The sequence below is a fragment of the Lycorma delicatula genome, chromosome 1 (genome assembly GCF_047948215.1).
Source record: "Lycorma delicatula isolate Av1 chromosome 1, ASM4794821v1, whole genome shotgun sequence".
NCBI classification, from domain to species: domain Eukaryota; kingdom Metazoa; phylum Arthropoda; class Insecta; order Hemiptera; family Fulgoridae; genus Lycorma; species Lycorma delicatula.
The window spans coordinates 254,083,672-254,109,388 of record NC_134455.1 but is presented as its reverse complement, the minus strand read 5'-3'; the positions used below and the strand labels follow the sequence as shown (position 1 = coordinate 254,109,388).

Below are 25,717 nucleotides of genomic sequence, written 5' to 3'. Positions count from 1 at the left end.
ATTCCCCATTCCTACGTGTTAATCCAGCAGTTCGTCCCTACCCTATTGTCAAACGTGCTTTATAGATTTTAAGTAATAACAATTTACAAAGGGGAACAGAACAAAATCCAGAATATAAATACTTAAAAAGTTTTCACAAAATTATTTTTAAGATACAAACTTAATTACCTTAATAAACTCATATTTTGGAATAAAATTTGTAGCAAATATATTTGGTACTGATCCACAAACCTCCAGAATACATGTAAGTGGAACTACACCTGAAACACATTTATATTCATTTACAATTAAATATTTCATCAACAATAAAAGCACAAAAAGTTTTTGTGATATTAGTAAATTGTCTGTATCAGTTTTAAATCCATTATGTAAGAAATGCCTAAACATTACTGAACATAAGGTTTTGTTGAAGAGTTTCTGCATAAACTTATTTCATTACATTATATTTTTATTGCACTTATTATAAAGTAGTAGAAAAAAATATTTTTGGTACATTTTATATAGTAAAAGACTGATACAGTCTCAATTCAAAGTGAACCATTCTACTGTCATAGTCCATGTTAGACTTTGCATACCTTAGTTTATTCTTAAGCTTCACATTGAGAAATCAGTCTCATGACTGATATTTTTGTATATTGTATAGAAAAATAATAGTGTGAATCAATGTAATTACATTCTCAGCTATATTTACCTTTTTTCCAAAGAAATTAATACCTTACAAAACAAACTATTTAATTTAAAATAATAAATTAACAATATATCGTGTAAATGGTGACAGAAAATCCTGTAAGTGTTCTTAAAATATAATAACCCACACATGCTATTCCAGACTTTCCTTAAATTTGAACAATGGGAACATGAAAATAAAGAGAGATTAACTCATAAAATGAGAATCACCTTCCAGCAGTTATGAAAATCTTTCAAAGTTACTATGAAGTCAAAAAATAATTACTAATACAAAAAACATTAAAAAAATGGATACATTCTAATTTTATTTAAATTTCAGTAATAATTTCCACATTTTTTAAATAAAGCAATTACTTTGTGCAAACCAGTATGAATTTAAAAATCAAAGCACTTCCACATCTTGGAACACTACTTCTTACAGGCAAACATCACCTGGTACTTTTTCCGATTCTACAGTCAATTCTTGCTGTCACAGTTTGTATTTTTAACCTCCTAAGATAGGGGTTTGAAAGCTCTCTCACTTTTAATAGATCTGATACAAAAACGCTTCCAAAACCAATGTACAATATAAAGACACTTCCTCAAATGTAATTCCATCTTATCACATGATCAATGTTTCTATTAAATACTTCTTCAGATATGAGTCATCTGGTCTTTATTTAATTTTTTCATTGTTGCAATTTTTGGTTAATAGTACTAAGTATCTGTACTGTTATTTCTAGCTACATTCCATCTAACTCTTCCTTTCTGTGTAGAAATTTATCAGCTTACTGTCTCTTATCCACTTTACTTCTCGTTTCTTAACATTCAATATCATTTTATATTCTATATTCTTCTAATTTTGAAATCTACTGAATATCCTGTGCTTCATTTCCTAAAAGCACAGTAGCATCTATATATATCTTAAACAATTAATTTATCCTTCTTCCTTCTACACTGATACAGATCATCTTCCTCTTATACAGATTTTTGATCATATCTTCAACAAACACACTAAACAAGATTGGGGATAGCAGCAGCCTCACAATCATTTCTCTTTCTACGTCAAATCAGTGAATCTAGGCCCAAGTCTCCTACCATTACAACACATTTAAGATTCAAGAGTAATTCTTCAATTAATCTTCTACCTTTTTAATGTTCTTTGGTTTTTGAATATTTCTATTAGTTTATCCTATTTGTCATAACTGAATGCCTTTCCCATTTTTATAGAATAAATACTTTAGCCTAATCCCAACCGCTGTGCCCCATCTCTTTCTAAATCAACATTGTTTTTGTAAACATACACTTTATTTTTTTTTATTTTCTTTCAGAATTTTAAGAAGATGCTTTGCTGAATGCCGAATTATAGCCAATTATTCTGTTATTTTGACACATTATTGCATTATCCTTTTTCTTGGTTAGAAAAATGACTTTTAAGGAAATTTTCTCTCAACATCACCAACTTACTACTTTATATCACATTATAATCTGATCTCACCAACACCTATAATTCTTCTTCTTTAAGACACAAACACTTTTATTGGCAGCTTATATATCCTTCCAGCTTTTTGATTCTGTGTATCATATGATGTAAAAAAACCTTTCATTTTAGAATTATTTCTCTTACTGTTCAAAATTATTCTATTTCAATTTTATCATCTATAGAAAGACCACTTGACTTTCTAGTGGTCTAGTGCATCCATATTTATATTCCTGCCATCTTTTACCTCTTCTTTATATAACAATTTTCCATCTTTACCATCAATTTCTTTAGTACCTGTACTCGACCTCCGTACACCTCATGTTATTGTTTTACTTTTTTATACATTCATTCATACTGACTGCCTTTTTTCTACACCTTTCTGCAAGCCTATTCTCTTTTGAATTTTACAATACTTTCCTTAATTCATTAGTTAATTTTCTACACAGCCTTACCTTCTTCATCCTTCTAGACTTCCACATTCTTTTATATTTTCTAATCTTCTGTTTTTCCAATCATCTCTCTGGTAACCCATGACATTTTATTCTTCTTTCCTTTATAGACGGTAATTATATGTTCAGCTGGTGTTCTTAAGGAATTCTCATATTCACCTAAAATCATTCACAATATTGCCTTTAGAATTTCTTCCCTTCAATACTTGAGCAAACTTCTCTCCTATCATTCTATTATTCTCTCTTATATTTAAGTATAATTATCCTCATTACTGTCTTATATTCTCTTTTCTAATAGTAATTACTTTTCCGAGTAATAGTTTTTTCCAGACACCATTTAGTTATTTTTCTTTTCACTCTTTTAACTAAGTTCATTACTACTTTTAATTCTGTACCAGAAGCATACAATCACTATTTACATTGGCTTCTGGCAATCCATTTTTATAGCACTTCTGGACCTTTCAAATTACTATGGGTTTAATTTTAATAATTGTTTTCAATCCTCTAATTACATCTATGCATAGCCTTTCTTTTATGTTTTTTAAACATTTTTGTTATGAATAATTTATTTTCCTTAGAAAGCTTTTCTCTTTTATTCCACATGTCCAGTCTATAATTTTTCCTCCCTTTCTTCTCCTACCACAGCATTCCAATACCCATTATTATCTTACAGCAATCTTTACTTTCCTCTTCCAAAATCTTCTTAATCTTTTCATGCATTACTTCAATACCAACTAGCTGACATGTAAACTTCTATGAAAAACAAATTTCTTAGGTACAGCTTAACAATTACAGTATGATGGTAAGAATTATTCTTACCATCATACTCTGACAACAATTATCTTATTAGTAAACTTGTTCACTACTGAACTCACGATACTGTTTCCTTTTTTTAATGGTTTCTACGCCATTCTTCATGTTTTACATATATCGTAACATTATTTTTAATCTTAACTTTTCATGTCCATATCACATCATCTGATCCAATTATATTAGTTCTGTTTATTTTCATCTCTCAGGAATTGTTCTACATTCCACGTATCTATTTGAATCAACTTTCTATCTTTTGAATTTCTAGCAGCTAAATGTTAAAACTTTGATGTTGCCTTCTCTCAGAGATCTGAATGGGAAATCATTTAACCACAACCGTAATGCATAATTCTATGAATTATATAAAAGAGTTTCTTCTTCATATGTGAAAACTGAAGATCGAAACCCCTAATAAATATGATAAAAGCCTATTAATTTTGAAAGTGTTTTCATTAAACATAAAGTGCTATACACAACTCAGCCAGACAGATACAAAGAGTTGATTAGATCAACAGATGGTCTCTCCACTTCAAAGACAAATTAATTTATGTACATCAATAAAATTGAAGCTGTTTGAACAACAAAATTTTTTGACAGTTTTAAATATTTTTTAACAATTTTATCACATACAGATATACGAGGGTTATTTTTTTCAAGGTCCGATGACTCACAAAATTAAAACCACAGTGAAAATAAAAAATTTTTTATTTGTTATAAGTACTTGCATAGTTATGCTATTTCTCTACATAGTCGCCACTCCGATTTAGACATTTGTCGTAGCGTGGTACCAACTTTCCAATACCCTCGTCATAGAATGGAGAGCTGCCTGTGTTTTCAGCCATGTTTCTACACTGGTCTGCAGCTTGATGTCTGTGCCAAAATGTTGTCTTCCTAGCCAGCGTTTCATGTGAGCAAAGAGGTGAAAATTGGATGGAGTCAAGTCCAGGCTGTATGGTGGGTGATCAAACACTTCCCAATGAAAACACTGCAGGAGCTTCTTTGTTACAGTTGCAGTGTGCGGCCGAGCATTGTCATGGAGAAAGACAATGCTTGATGACAACATTCCTCTCCGCTTATTCTGAATTGCCCTTCGTAGACATTACGAAGGATCACGCAGTATGAGGCTGCAGTGATGGTCGTGCCACGTTCCATGAATTCCACCAAGAGCTGCAGACCAGCGTAGAAACATGGCTGAAAACACAGGCGGCTCCGTTCTATGACGAGGTTATTGGAAAGTTGGTACCACGCTACGACAAATGTCTAAATCAGAGTGGCGACTATGTAGAGAAATAGCGTAACTATATAAGTACTTGTTACAAATAAAAAATTTTTATTTTCACTGTGGTTTTAATTTCATGACCGATCAGACCTTGAAAAAAACAACCCTCGTATTTCTAAGCATTTTTTTTTAACTCTGTCTGTTTGTTAGTCTCTTAACATAAGTAACACTAACCCAATATTGAAGAAACTTTTACATTCAGAAAGATTGATTACCAGGAAAGAATGACAGGCTACATCACTTCGACTCGTCTACAACAAAGGTGAACATGCACCATCCTCTTAGTCCATAATGTAAGGTTTTATGTTATTTTCTTACATACTTTTATCAAATTTTATCAAAAAAAAACTCATACAACTTTTGAAAGAAACATTTACTGGGTTCTTCAACCAGTATTCTGCTCCAATCTGATAAAAAAGGGTTTCCTATAGTTTTCTCCATTAACAAATTAAAATCCATACAATTGGCAACAAGTTTCTTCTAAAACTTTTTTTATTCTTTAGCTTTATAAAATCTCTCACAATGAAAAAATTTTTTATGCCATTTTCCTGTTTGTATTCAACCATCTTCTAAGAGGAAAAATGATAAAAACTAAACCTCACGCAGTTTAAAAAAATGGCCAATCTGAAATAAGTCATACAAAAGTCTACAGTTCTAAAGTATAAAAATAAAGTCTCCAACCTTTTACTAATAATATGTTTACATAGCAAATAAATATAAAACTGCTAGCAAAACTGAAACACTACAGCTGTTAATTAGAAAAAAATAGTTTTTTAATAAGGTCTACAGAAATTTTCAAAAAAATGAGAAATACAAGAAAAATTAAAACACATACCAGTAGATATCCTACAGTAATAATAATTTTATAAAAAATTAGAACCTCACTTAAGAAAAAAAAATGTAATAAAAAAGAATAAACTGGGCAACAAAATGAAAATTAAACGTGTATAAAATAAATTTAATGGGGTTTGATCTACTGTGGAAGTTAATACTTTATAATTAAAAAAGGGTTTTGAATCACTTTTCAACTAGTTAGAATAATAAATATTATTAAATTTATTATGAGTATTTTACAAAAAAAAAAATTATGATGGTTTATTATTATTAATAATAATATTTCTTTGCCATCATATGAATCTTCTAATCATGTTTTCTATTTAACATCTTCATGTCATTAATGTACCAGACACATGCATATTTTATGAAGTAAGATTGCACCTTTCCACCAAAATCTCCAATGCTTCTTTTTAAAAGGGGATGTACAAATCCAAAGTTGCAGGTATATCTAGTAATTACATAATGTATTGCCATCCTTTATTTGAAAAAAAATTGATTAAACTAAATTTTATGAGTCGCCTCTATCCTCATTCTCAGATCTCTCCATAGGGTACAGGCTTTGGTCAGAGAATAAATTTAATTATAGCTACATTTATAATTTTTAATTACTTATTCACCTGGTTCAGCCTGTAAAAGTTCATAGTTCAAATCCAAGTACGTATCTAAAATTTTATCTCCATCTGCTTTATCTCTGAGGTAATGACCTATTAAAACTGCAATATCAACTGGATTACTGTCTTGATCTTTGGCAATATTGACTCCAGCAGTATTAATCAAACACAATCTTAAATAAGTAACAATCTGAAATCAATCAAATAATAGTTATTTTTTAATAAAAATTTCCAGTTTTTAATTATAAATTTTAATATAGTTAGTCAGAAATTTAACAGATATTACCATAAAAATAAGATTTCAAAATATTTGAATTCTATGCCTAAAAACCAGTGGTTCTCAAACTGTATTTCTTTTCTTTTTTTTTTACTTACTATTCATGTAAATTAAATATCAGTAGCGTACCACTGTACAATTAAATATGTAACATTTCATTAGGATTGCGATGGAATTGTATCTGAGAATGGTAAAACAAAAAAAATTACAATATTTGTTGAAAGTTTCTACTTATTTTTTAAAAAAATCATCTTAAAATGTTTATATTTATAATCATTTTTTACAAAAAGTTTATTTATTTATTTTACAAAGAAATTTTCCATTATATATTTGCTTACATTACTGATTACAATTTCGTGAAGATCAGAAATTAAGTGAGAAGGATGGTGCTGCATGCTTGAAAATAGTGAAGAGATATCTGGTTCTGTTTTACTTAATTTTAGCCACATATTTGGGTCAAGGTTCAGTTTATTACAAAATTTATTTTTTACTATTACCACAGCAGAAAATCCAGTTTCACACATATATATGGTAAAAAATGTAATTAAAAATAAAATGCTTTTCTGGACAGCAATGAATAATCATTTTTAATCTTTTTCAAAATTCCCATAACCAATTTATTTAATTCCATTTTCATACCTCCACCACAAGATTATTAGAAAGACAGAATGAAAGGGTTTTGTATCCATAGGAATTCAAAATAGTCTTCTTTAAAATATTCTTCAAAGATTTTAATGAGCATTATGCAATACCTCTTTATATTATCGATGAAAATATCTTTTGTTACAATTTTGTATACTATCATAAAATATTCCACACTTGAAAATGACTGAAGGTTTTCATTTGAAACATTATTATTCTTCCTCATCTGAAATTTTTTGATAAATACCTTTATTTTGTCACCTACTAAAAATCAATTTGTCATGAAGTTCAAAATTGGCATCCATTACACCTGCACATCTGAATGTAGGTCAAAAGCAGATTGGTTTTAGAATCCAATCGCATCTCTCTGTGTAGCAGTAACTGAATGTGATCACTACCCATTTCAGAACACAGTTAGCCTTGACGATCACCTGGAGAACACGTTTAAATTGTTCAGGCATCCATTTTACTACTTAAGCCTGTCTGTGGATGAGGGTACAATTTTTCTATTACTGATTTTACTTTGGTAGCAAACCTTCATATTTTCCTGTCGCATCTCAAGTAATCTCAGAACAGAACTGCTTTCTGTCCAGTCCATTTTCAGCAAAAAGTCATCCAACATTTTGAATATTTCATCAACAGTTGATAGTGTTGATAGCTCATCACAAAATAAATAATCCTCTTTAATTGAACTTTAAATTAATAGATACGACATGCAAATCATAAGGTGTGCATGCATAATTTCTTATATCTTACTCTGATTGAATAGTATGGTAAAAAAAAAAAAAAATCACTATTTTTGACTTGAACTAATAAGTTATTTTAACACTTAATGCCATGCTTTCAATTCTGTGGTGAACAGTATCAATTGATAGTGGTATAACTGTTTAGTTGACAATTCACCCAACAAACAAGTCACTATATTTTCACAGCATGTAAAAACAGCTCTTCATCAACTGTAGAGTTTTGTCACACCTTGCTATTCTTAAGCTTATTAACAAAGGTGTCTCAACTGCTTTTTGAGTACTACTGGTAAAAGTGACATAATTTCCTTTCTGCATTCTATCTCTGACAATTTTCAAACAAAATAATCCTAATATTTCCTTTCTAACGTTGTACATTTAGAATTAAGGTGCCATTTTAATAAGGGTTGGAAAGAATTTGAAAACACATTATATATTAAGGTCATGGTTCACTGTTTAATCCATTACAGTAAATCCAACATTAATGCACTCAGGATCATATTTTCTTACAACTTTTCATATTTTAGTAAGAGAAAGATATGGATTTACCGCAAAATATGATTCTAAAGTAGAGCTCAATGGTACAGGGTTTTTAACTGGCAATGTTTTGTCTGTTGTTGATAGCTCATTACAAAATAAATAATCCTCTTTAATTGAATTTTAAAATAATAGATATCACATGCAAATCATAAGGTGTGCATAACATTTATTTTATGTTAACTAAACTAATTAAAATAAACCAAATTAATTCAAGTAAAGTAAATAAATAAGTATATAAATAAGAAAAACGTCTTTTGAGATGTGTCCTGACACTACCTTTTCAATTTCATCAAATGAAAAAGTAAGACAACAATATTTTCAAATCAGACTATTACAAAGTATGTAGAATAATCACGATCAAATCGATTAACTACTGGAGGAAAGTACAGCAACCCTTTTATAGTGGGCATTAGGAAACTGGTTAATACACATGAAATGTGGTGCATGCAAGGGACAGACAAATCACTGAATGTTTGCTGTCTCAGTAAGAACCGGTAAGCATTGCGTGTTTGTTCTTCCTAGCAAAATAACTATATTCTTATTGTTGCTCTACATAAATAATTTTCTCAAATTAAGCAAAAAGGGAAATGTATGATAGCATACTTCTGCAATATAATGTATCAAAAAATGTCAGAGAACCGCTGATCGACTGTATTAATAATAATAATAATAATAAATACTAATAATAATTGTCTGCTCCACAAATAATTTTGTATTATAATTGTTAAAATACAAAATTTTTATTTTTTTATAATTTTTTTTATTGTTTAATTGCAGTTTAACAGCATGCTGTTGACATCAATTGAGGACTAATGACCATAACAGTGAATGCCATTTAACAGCTGAATATCATTCTTCCTACAATTTCACCACCTATATCCCACCTCAATCCACCATAAAAAAATGTAGATTCATAGCTCAAGGACTCCATAAAACAAATCAAACTTAAGTCATATATAAAACCAGTATCAACAGCAATCATAATAGATAACAAAGTACAAAATCTATCCTTATCTCACAAATACACACTACTACTTCATAAATATAACTAATCTATAAAAAAAAATGTTTTTTTCTATAAGGTGTGAATTCAATAAGGTAGGTAGGTGGTCTTACAGTATTTTTTTGCGCTGATTTCAAATTTTAAGAACTACAATTGGTTGGAGGGCAGGGTGTTTTAAAGATTCTTTAACATATTCAGTGCTAAGCACTTGCAGATGCATGGTCTATGCATACATGCAACCTTCTGACTGACCATGCACATGCACATGTTAGTACAGCGGCTTTTTTACTGTCAGATGTTACTGCTGACTCACAATTATATGTTAGCATAACAAAACCATTTATATTTTGTTACTGTGCAGTTCGTTCATAATTACATTCAATCAGATTTTTTTGGTGTAATTTTAATTTTGAAAGAACTTTCATCACTTTTCAAGGAGGATAGATTTATAATAAATATATTTATAAATTATATTGTTAGTTAAATAATATTTCAATTAGAATTGATTAGAAAATTATGTTTTACTTTTATTTTATAGTTATATATTGATACTACTATTTTCATTTTACATTACTACTTTTTTTGGGATTATTTATATTCTTTTAATAAAATGTACATTATATAAATATTTTTAATTTTATTATTATTCTTTTAAATAAAAATGTTAAAATATACAATGTACTACTTCAATATGTGTTTAAAACATAAATAGTATAGTTACATTACTAGTTTTCAGGTTGTCAACAAGTCAGATGACAGAGAAAACAGATGAAAATAAACTGTAAATTAATATTACAATTACAAAAGTAAAAGAAAAAATTCTAAATCAATTACTGATATAAAGAATAAATTGAGGATTTATTGCACGTAAATTTAACACAAACATTTTATACGTAAAAACCACAAAATTAAGTTTTTTTTCATAAAACGAAGGAATAGTTTTAACTAATTAAAAGACTAGAAAATTAGATAACATAAATTGTCGGCGTGAAGAAATAAGAAATTTATGAATATGCTCAACCACGCATAAGAGTGTGTTCAGCACGGATGGTATAAATGTAGTAGTGCTTTTTCTTCTCTCTAGTGCATGGTCGGTTTTTTTCAAATATTTTAGATTCAAAGCCAATAAATAAACGTTGATAACCATTATACTTAAGAATTAAAATAAAAAAAAAATAATTCAGCACAGTGGGTTAACACACCACAATCAAAATTAAGCAGTGATTGTGTTAAAGAAATTATATAGCCTATAGTACTATTTTATTTCACCTAATATCTGCTTCTCTTTAATTTTCTTCTGTATTTAGCCTCTAGAATTTCCGTTTCTCCAGCAGTAATTGGAAAGCAAACTGAGCTCAATTTTCCATCAAAATAGCATCATCACTGCATCATCAGTACAATCATATTTCATCATAGAGCATGTTTCCATCACTGATATATACTAATGAAAACAATCACAGTCACTTACATCACCAAGATTAGGTGGAAAAAAGTTCAAATATGAATCCAACATGAGCATTTTAAAAAAAATATGTTGTATCCCAATTTTTTTTATAGCTTTTAAGAAGTTCACTTGCCAATTCTATTACCGTTAGGTATTCACATATGTGCCAAGATTACCTTTCACATTTTATCATCAGTAAAAATTTCATACAGTCATCTTCTTCACTTGTCTTGCATAAGCAAAAAAATTGATGGTTTCACATTCTCATAAAGAATGAGGATAGCTCTCAAACATGTTTTAGAGAAATCTACAAACTATCTCCATTCAGTAGGATTGTAATGCTGTCCTAGTAAATCCAATAAAGAATTTATATCATTGCTCAACACTATACACAGTAGATCTGAAAAGTTCCCACACTAAATTTCTGTAGTCGATACAAGTAGCACCATCTCTCAGACAACCAAGGAACTATGTAGTACAATGTCTGTCGAGTGTGTGTACAAAATTTTATAATGTTTTATCATTCCAGTCTCGAGTTATATTCAGCCATGTACGTTGTGTTCATGTGACCTTGTGTGAGTTCATGACATGAAACAGAGAAGCACGATAAAATTTTGTGTTCTACTTCAAAAATCTTTCGTTGAAACTTATTCTATGATACAGCAACCATTCAGTGATGAAGCCACATCTTGTAATACAAGCTACACACGATGGAAGCTGTTTATAGAGAGTCATTGGATGACAATGAATGAAGCAGGAGGCTGGTTCGTCAACAGCTGTTCATGACAAAAATGTTGCGAAAGTGCATGCGCTCCTGCTCGAACAACCTCATCTTACCCTTTGGACTATAGCAGAAGAGCTAAACATCAGTAAAGATGAGATACTTATAATTCACGTAGGATGACAAATAACAGAAAAAATGAACCACCAAAAGGTGTCCTCCTGTTTCATTCCAAGCTACTTGACCAAAGAACTAAAACAGGTGCATCTTTCTTATACTCAAGACTTCTTTGAAACTGCCGATAAGGACCTGGATTTTATGCAAACAATTATAACTGGGATGATAGCTGTTGCTTCATGTATGATCTACAAAGAAAGTTTCAATCTGCTGCTTGGTTGAGTCCAGGAGCACAAAGACCAGAGAAAGTCAGGTAGCAAAAATCAAGAGTAAAAATAATGTTGATTGCATTCTCAGACTCAAAGGGCCTCTGATTCATCATGAATTTGTCCCAACTGATCCCAATCTGTGAATTGTAATTTTTATTTGGAAGTAATGAAACGCCTCATTCGTTGCATTCGTCAAATCTGGCCAGAGTACCAAGATCTAGGAAGTTGGGCTCTCTTGCACGACAATGCCCCAGCACATATGGCAACAGTTTTAACACATTATTATACCGTAAATCAAATCCCCGTCTTATCCCAACCGCCTTATTCACCCGACTTGGTTCCAGCAGATTTTCTTCCCAAAATTCAAGTTGAAGATGAAAGGCCACTTTTTCAATGACATTCCAGCCATCCAAAGGGCTTGCACCAAGCAGTTGAAGACGACCCCACAAAGTTATTTCTCCAGAACGTTTAACAAGCTCTACTAGTGCTGCAACAAGTGTATAACTATAGTAGGGTTCTATGTAGAGGGCTGATGTGAGTAAATTCGTTTATCTTTAAATCTGTATTTTATTTTATTTAGTTCAGGAACTTTTCAGAAATACTGTTTATTATCTAAAGAGAACAGGATTTGAAGTTCCTGTTGCCTAACATGGAAAAACTAACATTAATGTCGTTTTTGAAAAGGTTCCAGCCTTTCAACCTTAAGCTAGTAACTCTGATTCCATTCTAGATAACTTAAGATCATGAACCAGATTCATGTTCAACCTTCTGCTTGAGTAATTTTGTGAGCTCCAGTGCTCTCACCTTGGAAATCCGAATCCTCTTCTTCATCATTATTTTCTAAATCACTATTTTTTTTTTGTGTTCAGTCATTTGACTGGTTTGATGCAGCTCTCCAAGATTCCCTATCTAGTGCTAGTCGTTTCATTTCAGTATAGCCTCTACATCCTACATCCCTAACAATCTGTTTTACATATTCCAAACGTGGCCTGCCTACACAATCTTTTCCTTCTACCAGTCCTTCCAATATTAAAGCGATTATTCTAGAATGCCTTAATATGTGGCCTATAAAGTCTGTTTCTTCTTTTAGATACATTTTTCCAAATCCTTCTTTCTTCATCTATTTGCCGCAACACCTCTTCATTTGTCACTTTATCCACCCATCTGATTTTTAATATTCTCCTCCACAACAAATCTTTACAAGTTCTAATCGAGAAAATAAATAATTTTAACAATTTTCATTTTTTATGAGTGATGATTACACAAAAAATCCAACCCTTAATAATAATTCTGAGATAACATACAAATTCCACATCAAAAAATTAAATAAAAATAAGTCAAAATTATCTCTATAACCAAATTCTCTGAAACAGAGAGCAGTTACACAAAACCTCATGAACGTCAAGGCAGATAAAAAAAAGATTTTCTTATATTTCTCTATATGACATAAAACAATATTTTAGAATAGTCTAATAAAATCAATCAAAATGTTCCTAAATTAGTCTGAAATAAATAGCACAAGACATAAAAAATCATGTAGACAACACCTCAAACACATATATCTCTCAGCAATTGACATTAAGAGTTCAAAATTTGCAGAATAGATTGGCACAGTTCAAAACAACTTTAATTACAAATTAGGTCCAACATACTAACTACATAGAATCATCAGGTCAAAAATTCTGGAAACAGTACTAAAACAAAGACAAAAAAATTCAGTAACAAAAACAAGGATTTATTTACAAAGACTGCATATTATTTCACCCAAATCCCATGACAAAATCAACGTTTAACTAACATTTGGTGTGCAAGATACATTAAACACAGTAATATATTACAACAAATAAGCCATGACAAAAATAAGATAGACACATGTTATAACCTTAATATTATCCAATGAAAAGAAAACTATTCTACATATAAGAATAACAAACGCTACACTCAACCAGGACAACCAATGCAACCAAGTCTGGCGCAACCAACCATTTCTAGCCGTATGGCTGAAATTTTTCCAAGTTTTAAATTACGCATATATTAAACAACAGAAAATACGAAAATAAAATATTATACTAGCACTAACACATTAGCGACATGATGCTCTTGTTTTACCCAACAATTCATCTATTACATTTTTCTTGTTAGAATATTTAAACGTAATTTATTTATTCAATGCCCAATTTATTCATACAATGTCATTAGATTTTTGGTCTTCCATACAATGTTCCTTCAGATATGTTTCTCTTAATCAGTTCTTTACATACTCTTAAATATCTTCAATTCATAACCAAACCTTCACAGACAGGAGAATCGTAGATTTTCATCTTGAAAAGATATTCTGCAAGGCAATCATAATCTGTAGTCATCCAGAAGACTGTCACAGATTCCCTTCAAGGATAGTCAGGAATTATATTCTCACCATTAATTAGAACTGCTTCCTCATGGTGTACCCTGGGTGCTAAATGCTAAATGACTTACTTAATTAGCTCATGATGGCAGATCTTGATGGTAATAAATCTGGATGTAAAAATAGTCCATTTGGTTGTTTGGAAGGGGGCTAAATTAAATCGAATAGCATAGGATTTGATATTCTTAAGTATTACAGTGAAGGCAGGTGGAAAGTCCTGCTTTAAGATGACAGAATTGCAGAACACATTATAGAAGGAAGACATTACTGTATTTATAATCTTAGAAGCCAACATTATAGATAATACATTAAAATATTTTATTTTGTAGGAACAAAGCTCCAAAGAAAATCAAACATAATAATAATAATAAAAATATGTCGCAAAGCAATATCATAAATATAATCATATTTACCAAAAAATTACATCAAAGCTTGTGGTTCACTACAAAACAGAAACACAACTAACCATTCAACACTTCCTAAAACTCACTATCCTCAAAACTAACAACACTTTCAAAATAAACATGTAATGACATCCACTACATAGACAATATATTATAAATATTAAGAATCATTTCAAACTTCTTTCAAAATTTTAACTGCATCATATTTCAACATGAAAATATTGTTAGATAACATTTTCTTCCAAGAATCCTACAGTTTTGTTTTATTTCTTTAGAATAAGGCATACTTTAAAATCTTACTGTTTATGATTTTTATTTTATATTCATATTATTGTTTGATATTTAATTAGAAATTTAAATAAAGTTATTAGCTTTTGCTACAGCACAATTCTTATTTGTTATTCCAGAATATGTAATATGGTAAGACCATATACACGACACATTACTTAAAAATAATCATCTCTGATTGAAACACATGCAGTTAATTTAATTGAACTGAGAAGTCACTAGGAGCCGTAATGGCACATCTCATCTGGTCATTAACAGAAAAATAAAAGTATAAAATACTAAAAACCTAATAAAATCTAAAATAATTGTGTAACAGCAAATTGTCACAAATAGAACTCATTACAAAAATTTCACAAGTAGCTATGCTGTCATAATCCTAAAACCAATAATAAATTTCTAGATTTGTTGAACAAAGAGTTTATAACAACCACAAACTCTCACATATTTTTATAACAAAATTGAAAATTAATATACTTACATGAGTGTAAGTGGTAACATCAAATGGTAATATCTTGTTATTAACAATAGTTCTTAAGCTGGGATTTGACTTCCTGTCATTAACTTTATAACTAACCACTTTAGTCATCTTTGAAAAGTCAGGTAAACTAAGAGAAGATGACACAACTGGTTTCCATTTAGTACCTGGTCGAAAGCCTTGTCCATATAATGCTTTTAAACCCTGTGTGGCAACTTCTGGCATGCTACAAAAATGAAAAAAATTTTCTTCAATGAATCGATCAAATTCTAAAAGATAAAATCATATTTTAAACTTTTATAAGTTTTACATTAAAATATTGGGATGTCAATTTTTTGAGAATATTCTAAAATGGTTTACTTCCTCTTGGTTGATAGAAAGCAATGTGTCAAAAGCTCTTCAGGTAAAAGATAATCAATCATGACTGAATGTAGGAAAGGAGATATCCAAGGACTAGACAATTTTCTGCTTTACTATTTCCAACATCCATCAATATAAATAGGATTAAAACAAAGCCAAGAAAATGCAGATTATATGTATACAGACTATCTGCAAATTTATATGAGTTCAAGAACTGAATGAGACAGTAATATTCTTTAACAAGGACCTTCTTTTTCATGAATAGCTTAATATACTGGCAAATGTAATTACATACTACTAGGATACATTACATTATTAAATAAGATGAGTTACAAGATTTAGCCTACCTTAAAAGGTACTCATTCGATAGAAAATAACAAAACAAAAAATTCTGGCTTTGAAACAGATGTATACTTTTCTTGGGAATAACAAGTTATGTAGGTGTGTAAAAAAACATCAGATCTAAATGAGTTAAGAAGATTTTTCTGAAATTTAAATGATTAAACCAAAATAAAATTAGTAATATTTTTTTTTCCATTTATTGATTATGCTGTAGGAGTACACATAGATATAGGGAATGTACTATCAGTTGTTCAAAGAGCACAATATTCATGTGTTCCTTTCATTCATTTCTACTGATGTGACATCATATTATAAGATTATGAAATGGCTGAAAGTAAACAGTGTAAGTAGTATGTAATTGCTGCTCTGTTTTCAATTCTACATAAGGAAGTACCTAAGTATCTATTTGAAAAATACAAGATAGAGAACATAGATATGGTGCATAATGTATTTTTTCAGTACTTTTGATAGGAATTTTTTTATGAAACTGTAAATTATTTATTTATGAAAGAGTACATTAATTATTTCAATAAATAGATATAATTTCTTTTCATTTCTAGTAATTTTTTATTATTATTTCCTTATTTAAAGGGTTATTTGTGTTTTTAAGGACTATGAAATTAATCAGAATCTTAATTGAGTTTTTAAGGACTATTAAATTAATCAGAGATAAAATCTATTTCAAACTGCTTTAGAAGTAAAGATTTATATGTACAAATACTGTTTAATTTTTTTTATTATTTTTTTGTAAATTAATCTGCATTTTTGTTAAGGTAAGCTAACAACTGCATATAATCTGATAATGTGAATAAACAACTGATTAAGTGGAAGATGGGAATATCAGTCACAATTTTGTTAGTAACAAACAAGTCATTCAACTGCTCTCCTCCTCCCACCATGATACACAGTAAATGGAAATAATAAATAGATCAAGTCTTTGCCATCTTTATGAGAGGCAAAACTTAACAACAAAACAATTTTAGAAAATTTTAATTATATTAATAATTTAATTAAAATTAACAATAAAGAAGAAGATGCAAATTTACTTACCTGTCACCTGTTGTCGTTAACAACCAAAATCGAGCTTCAATATGATTTGCTGGAAAAACATCTGACAGATATCGCAAAGCAACCAGACGGGTGAAAAATGAGGGAGCCCTGATCTGAGTGGCCAGAAATGCAAGTAACAAATCACTAGGGCTATAAGCACTCACCATATTCATAAGAGTTTCCCTTACCACAATCTGTACCTGCTTATCCTCTTCCTAAATTAACATACACAGACATATCACTATCAGAAAAGGTCAAGGCACCAAAAATATTTCTTCTAACACAAAACAAATATTTAATAAACTACACAATAAAATTAACCACTGTAATTAAATTCTCTCTTCTACAACATTTTGATGAAATGAAACATTTTTTCACATTCTCGTAGCATTACAATGATAATAAGTAGTAAAACCTTAATAAAATCTTAATCACATGATACAATTTTTTACTACTATATACAAGGTTTGATCAAAAAGTAGACGGAATTTTTTAATTTCCCAGGCTGTAAGAATCCAACTGTCACTTTTTTTCAGACTGGCCCAAAACAAAAACCCTCCAACCCAGTTCACAGAACATAACAAACGTACCACTTGTTCGACCAAGCAGGATACTATTACCTCCTCTGCACATCTGCCTCGGATCAATGAAATAGTTCACTAAAGCCCTTCCAAAAGATGGTGACTGCTTCCAGTACTTGGAAATTTTGTTTCCAAGTATATATTTCTCATAAAAAGAATTTTATGAGAAACTTAAAGAGGGAAGCTTTGTGACCACACATCAGACATTTAATGAAAGACAATTTTTTGAAAATATAATGAATCCAGTGGAAAAAAGGGCTTGGGTTTCATTTAAACATGTTGTGAACAACTTTTTGGGAAACAAAAAACATCCAAAGTACAAAACTATGGTTAAAACAATGTTGCAGCGTTTCATGAAATTAAAATGTTACATGAATGTGAAACTTCATTTCCTTCATTAACACATTGACTTTTTCCCTGTGAACCTCGGCGATGTCAGTGAAGGATGTTGCATTGTGTAATTAGACATTATTAAAGTATTTGTAGTTTGTTATGCTAAATATTTATTAGTAAGTTTTACTATAATTTTAGCTTGATACCTTTTTTTCTGCTACACTAAGTATGCCTCTTGAACTAGTGAAAAAGAATTATTGCAAGATTAATAAATCTAATAAAATGAAATTTTATTTATAACAATTTTTACAAGTAAATTTTTTCAATGAAAAGAATTACAATAGAATTATTTTTTTTTTTTATTTAATTTTTAAAATTCAAGTTGTTTTCAGGTAATGACACAATTCTATTGTTTTCAGTCAAGCATACCAACTTATTTGTTAAATACATTCTATAAATAAAAGCAATAATGAAATCAGCTTATAACAATGCAATCACATAATTAAATAACTACATAAACATTGAATGTTTATGATTCAAAGCTACAAGTTTTTCTTAAAGGTATTATAATGGATAAGTATTTGACTTACTTCACAAGTCTGGGATGGGATAATTCTCCCCCTGTAAAAAGTATGATTACGCACAAAAGTATCAATGAGGACGATGCTGGTGTGTCTCTTCAATAGCAATGCAATCTATATATCCATAGAAAATTACTAATTTCTGTTTATAGCAACTGTATAAATTGAAAATTTTAAAAACATAGACATTCAGTGAACGTTTTAAGAAAATAAAGAAAATGCAAGTTTACTAAAGGAATTATAAAATCTAGCTCTACTTCAAGGTATTGCCACAAAATGTTAAGGTTTAATTTTGTTAAACTATAAAGAAACGTATTATTAAATGTTATCCTCATAGAAAAAATACTGCATCATAATCATACGTAGTTCAAAATATTAAAACAAAGCCATGCGATATAGTAATAAAAGTTTAAGGAGAATCCCCAATAACAACCTTCCTAAAAATTCAAATGGGCTCTACTTCTATAATCACTTCTGCTCTTATAGCAGAAGAATTTAATGAACTATTTTTTTGTATTTCTGGTAACAATAATATTGGCTTTCTTCAAACTAGATACTTCACTTTGGAGAATTTTGCACATAATTCAATATGTTTGTTTCAGATTGGTACTCAAGAAATTATAGTATTTATACAATTACAGTATTATAGTATTTATTTAGTATTATAGTACTCAAGATAGTATTTTAAAAATAAAAAGTAGTTTCTGTAGTAGTTCCCTTTACAAATTTATATGTACATATATAGTGCTAATCTATATTTAGAATATTAAAATTATAATACTAACATTAACATTATAACACCAACATTAAGAATATTAACATTAACATTATACTGCATTATTTTAAAATTTTACTGCTCAATTATTCTCAACTGAACAGAGAATGAGTCAATTAAATCTAAACCTTAACTATCCAAACTAAATGCTACAGAGAAGAAAAAAGATTGTTCAATCGAGCAAAAATAGTGTTTAACTAAATACCCACTATACTCTTTTTAAAAAACTTGTTTTATAAGTACAGAAGTTAAGTGTTTATTATTCCTCCATGAACTTTGGTACTGCACAAGATGTTTTATTATCAAATGTAATCTATAAACTTCCCACAAGACTAACTGTTTTGTGGGGCACTTTGTTGTAACTTATTTCTTGAGTTACAGTTATCAATGTCCAAATTCCTTTTACACTCTGTCAACCTATAACTGATTACTATTCAATATTAACATTCATTTATCTGAAATTTAATATTTTTTTAATATCAATACGTATTAAATAACTGACTTTTGTTTCATCTTAATTACTCTACCAAGAAGTAGATCTCTTAATTTTAAAGCGAATTTTTTTTTTAAAGTGTTGTAATCTGTCACCTACTTTTCAAATCATTTTTTAATTTGTTTTTTTTTTTTTATAAAATATTCTTAAAATTTTATTTTGACTTTTTATCATGCAGCACTATTGTATTCATTTCTATCTATTTACCTGAGAAATTATATTAAACAAACGACTAAGAAGAGTTAAATCATCTTTCACTAAATCTGGAATTTTTAGAACAAGCTGTCCAATAACAGAGTAAACCTTTTCCTGTAATGGTGATCCTTTAAGCATGGGAACAAGTTGTTGAAGACCTGAATCCAGAAGGATACGGGAAACTGTCCTCAAAATTCCAACATCAGACCTAAAAAATATTTTTACACAATCCAATTAAAATCATGATACAGGTTTATTTATTTATAGATAATAAATCAGTTACAAAAATTATAATGTTTTACAATATAATTATTGTTGCTACAGAGATGGGTCACATGTGTACACAGCCCAGATAGTAGAAACAAATGATATATATATATATATGATTAAAGCTATTCTGATTTGCTGGAAGTAACTAACAAAGATTTTAATCTATTAAAATTTAATTACAATCAAGTTTGTTAGTTGTTAAGTATAAAGTTCCACAAGAAAATTCAACATTCTACACAATAATTTCTTATACTATTTTTCTGCTTGTTTTTTTGAGATTCTTATTTTCAAATATTTTGCATTTATTTAGTAATTTATAACACACTGCAGAGAACTGATGATTCATTTTGCCTTTATTCAATATGATTTTAAGTACTGTTAAGTTTTTATTTCCAGAAACAGATGTACTCATCCCAAATCTATTCGAAAGAAATTTGTAATAGAGAGCATGTGCTTCTCATGCATACTTTTCCTGTAAATTTAAGGGTAGCATTTCATCACCTGCATTATTTTAAATTTTTATTACTTTACTACATACATTAATCAGTATATTCATTACACTTTTATTACAAGAGTCTCACGCCACAACAACACCACATGTTACTATGTCATAATACAAACCATTCATTATTGAATACAAATTTGTAGTAATAATATAATTTGCTTAATTTATATAATTTTTTTTTCAGTCTTCAGTCATTTAACTGGTTTGATGCAGCTCTCCAAGATTCCTTTATCTAGTGCCAGTTGTTCTATTTCGATATCCCCTAAATCCTACATTCCTAATAATTTGTTTTACATATTCCAAACATTGCCTGCATGCACAATTTTTCCCATCTACCTGTCTCTCCAATATTTAAGCGACTATTTTAGGATGCCTTAATATGTGGCCTATAAGTCTGTCACTTCTTTTAACTATATTTTTCCAAATGCTTTTCTTCAACAATTTGCCACAATACCTCTTCATTTGTCACTTTATCCACCAACCTGATTTTTAACATTCTCCTACAGCACCACATTTCAAAAGCTTCTAATCTTTTCTTCTCAGGTACTTCGAATGTCTAAGTTTCACTTCTATATAAAACTACGCTCCAAACATATACTTTCAGAAATGTTTTCCTGATGTTTAAATTAATTTTTGATGTAAACGAATTGTAATTCTGACTGAAACCTCATTTCACTTGTGCTATTCAGCATTTTATATCGCTGCTGCTTCATCCATCTCTAGTAATTCTACTTCCCAAATAACAGAATTCTTCTACCTTCATAATCTTCTCTCTTCCATTTTTATAATCAGTGGTCAATCTAAAATATTTTTACTACCTTTCATTACTTTTGTTTTGCTCTTGTTTATTTTCATGAGATAGTTTTTGCACAGGATTTCATCCATGTCATTCACCATTTCTTCTAAATCTTTTTTAGACCTAGAATTACTATATCATCAGCAAATCGTAGCTGATTCTTTATCTTTTCACCTTGCACTGTTACTTTAGATCTAAATTGTTCTTTAACCAGTAACTGCAAGTTCTACATAAAGATTAAAAAGTATCAGGGATAGGGAACATCCCTGTCGGACTCCCTGTTTTATTACGGCTACTTTCTTATGTTCTTCGAGTATTATTGTTGCAGATTGGTTGCAGTCTACGTTATCAAATGTCTTTTCTAAGTCTAAAAATGCTACGTATGTTGGTTTGTTTTTGTTTAATCTTCTTTCTACTATTAATCTGAGCACTAACATTGCTTCCCTTGTCCTTATACTTTTCCTGAAACAAAATTAATCTTCTAACAATTCTTCCACTCTTCTCTCAAGTCTTCTATACAGAATTCTAGTTAAGATTTTTGATGTGCGAGTAGTTAAGCTAATTATTCTATATTCTTCACATTTATCTGCTCCTGCTTTCTTTGGTATCATGACAATAACACCATTTTTGAAGTCTGACAAAACTTCCCCTTTTTCGTAAATATTACACACCAATTTGTATAATTTATCTATCACTTTCTCATCTGCACTGCACAGTAATTCTGCAAGTATTCTGTCTATTCCAGGAGCTTTTCTTGCCATTCAAAATTTTTAATACTGTATTAAATTCAGATCTCAGTATCGTTATCTCCCTTTTCATCCTCTTCGACTTCCTCTTCTTCCTCTAAAACACCAGTTTCTAATTCATTTCCTCCATATAACTCTTCAATATAATCCACCCACCTATCGACCTTTTCTTCTGTATTATAAATCTGTGAACCATCTTAATTTAATACAATAATAGATTTTAATTTATGTACCACAAAATTCTCCTTAACATTCCTGTATGTTCCATCTATTTTACCAATGATCGATCATTTCTCTTTCCAGTTCTGAACACGTTTCTTTAATCCACTCTTCTTTCACTCACTAATTGGCACTTCGTGTTTAGTACTTAGTATTTACTTTATTTAGTATTTTAATATTATAATATTTCTTAATTGTCGATAGTTCCTTTTACCTTCTTCATCACTAGCATTCTTATACTTTCTATGTTCATCCATTAGCTGCAACATATCCTCTGATATCCAAGGTTTCCCACCAGTTCTCTTTGTTCCACCTAAGTCCACTTCTGCTGATTTAACAATTTCCTTTTTAATATTCTCCCATTCTTTTTCTATAGTTTTTACTTAACTTTTTTACTCAGACCTCTTGCGATGTATTCAAAAATTTTCTTTACCTCCACTTCCTCAAGCTTCTCTAAATTCCACCGATTAATCTGATACTTTTTCTTCTGGTTTTAAATCCCAATCTATATTTCATTATCACTAAATTATGATCGCTATCAATGTCTGCTCCAGAATATGCTTTGCAGTCAAGGAGTTGATTCCGAAATCTTTGTTTAACCATAATATCTGTCTGATACCTTGCAGTATCACCAGGCTTTTTCCATGTGTATATTTTTCTATTGTGATTTTTAAACTGGGTGTTGACAATTACTAAATTATAGTTTGTGTAAAACTCAATATGTCAGTCCCTTCTTTCATTCCTTTTGCCCAGCTCGTGTTTACCCATAATATTTTCTTCCTTGCATTTTTCACTGCTCGATTCCAATTTCAAACTATTGTTAAAGTTTCATCCACTTTTATGTATTTAATTGCTTCTTCAATTTCTTCGTATACACACTCTACCTCATCATCATCAATATGAGCACTTGTAGGCAGACGTTAACAATCGTTGTTGGCTTTGATTTTATCCCGATTACAATGATTCTATCGCTAAGCTTTTTGAAATACTCTACTTTCTTTCCTATCTTCTTGTACATTACAAAACCTATTCCTGCCTGTCCTTTATATGATGTAGAGTTAATTACTATAAAATCACCTAACCAAAAGTCGTTTTCCTCTTCCCACCGAACCTCATAAATTCCTACATCATCTACATTTAATCTATCTATTTCCCTCATTAAATATTCTAGCCTACTAACCTTTTTCTAGCCTTCTAACATTCCACGCTCCAACTCGTAAAATGTTATTTTTTAATTTTCTGATGATCCCTTCCTTGGTAGTTCCCACCCAGAGATCCAAATAGGGTACTACTATAACTCCAGAATATTTTACCAAGGAAGGCGCCTCCATCTTTGTTATATGAAAATGCAGAAAGTTACATTTTTTTGAAAAGAAAAAGCAGCTGTAGTTTTCCATTACTTTCAGTTGTGCAGTACTCAGAAGATTGAGTGATGTTGATAAGGCCACTTAAGTCCTTCTGACCAATGCCCTTAACAACTCCTGAAAGAGCTGCTGTCCTCTTTCAGAACAGCATTCCTTATCTGGCTCTCAACAGATACCTCTCCAATATAGTTGCACCTTTGGTCCAGCTACTTTGTATCACTGAGCACTCAAACCCCCTCACCATCGGCAAGTCTCACAATTCATAGAGGGAGATACAATACATAAATTAAATATTTAGTTCTGTTTACCAGACTCTGCAAACATCCCATTTGAGTAGTTTATCTATTATTATACCTAAATATTTAATTTCATTAAAATTTGAAATATTTTAATTTCTAATAAAAATACTGAATTATTTCAGCAAGCTATCAATATGATTTCTAGATGTAATGCTAAATGTCTTGTCTAAATTTATAGGTAATATATTAAACTCTAATCAGTCTTTGACTTTATTTACTACATCATTTAATTTATTCTAACAAAGATCAGACATTAAATCATTACAACAGTACAGTATCATCAGCATACAATACTATAATACTATTTTCATCCTGACTATATCATTTATATGAAACTGAATATTTCATTTATATAAATTATAAACAATAACAGGCCAAGGACAGATCCTTGCAGTTCTTGAGTATTAAGTTCAATACACAACCTTCTATTACTGTTTTACAATCTGCTTTTTATTTTTTAAATTTCAAAAAATTTAAGTGTAGGCTCTCTTACACCATAATTTTTTTAATTTTTCTGTTAACAATTCATGATTCGTAGTATCAAAAACCTTGGCAAGGTCAAGAAAAATTGCAGCTACTTTTTGCTATGATCTACTTTATCATACATAAATTCTACAAATTTTACAATCGCATCATTTGTACTTTTACCTTTTTGGAATCCATACTGAAAATCTGATGTTATACTACAGTTTTTAAAAATCCTGATATTCTTAAGTGCAATAATTTTTCAAATATTTTAGCAGTATTAGAAATTAATGATAACAATCTGTAATTGTTTACTAAATATTTTTCTCCAGCTTTAAAAATGAGGGTGACCTCAGCAATTTTTAAGTGTTCTGGGCATTTACTCATTTCAAAACATAAATTGCATATTATACCTACGATTCAGTAACTTGATCAGACAAAAATCTAAGAATTGTATTGTGCATGCCATCTACCCTACAAATTTTGTTGATTTATTTTTTAATTATTATTAGTAGGTCTTAGAAACATAGTATTGACAGGTTTATTTTTGTTTTTATTCATATTACACATTCCTGTTTATGCTTATTTTTTTAGCCAATTTTCCTAAATTTGTAAGAGATAATTTTTTATTTGTTTATTAACAGATATCTTATTATTTTTTCATCCTTTATGCATTCAATGAAATTTTTACTAGCTTTTTTGTTTATTACTAATTTTTGTTGACGTTGGTACATATTTTTACTTCCTCGTACGAAGTATTGTAATCGCGAAAAATTTCAGTTTTCAGATTTCAACAGAATACATTTTGACCATCTAATTTGACTAGTTTTGACTTCTGTAAATACATACGTGTGTGTACATATGTATCTCGCATAACTCAA

The 25,717-nt window shown here is 29.7% G+C and overlaps 1 protein-coding gene across 1 annotated transcript in view; it reads right to left on the bottom strand.

Moving 5' to 3' along the window:
• The window catches only part of LOC142330495 (proteasome adapter and scaffold protein ECM29), a 183,073-nt gene that overhangs the window by 99,310 nt on the left and 58,046 nt on the right, over positions 1-25,717 (bottom strand). Inside the window, exons 10-14 of the mRNA XM_075375784.1 lie at positions 20,185-20,380; positions 17,215-17,429; positions 15,466-15,688; positions 6,142-6,325; positions 169-260 (exon numbers count right to left, since the gene is read on the bottom strand). Of these exons, the coding sequence (XP_075231899.1) occupies positions 169-260; positions 6,142-6,325; positions 15,466-15,688; positions 17,215-17,429; positions 20,185-20,380 (910 nt within the window). The remainder of the gene's footprint in view (positions 1-168; positions 261-6,141; positions 6,326-15,465; positions 15,689-17,214; positions 17,430-20,184; positions 20,381-25,717) is intronic.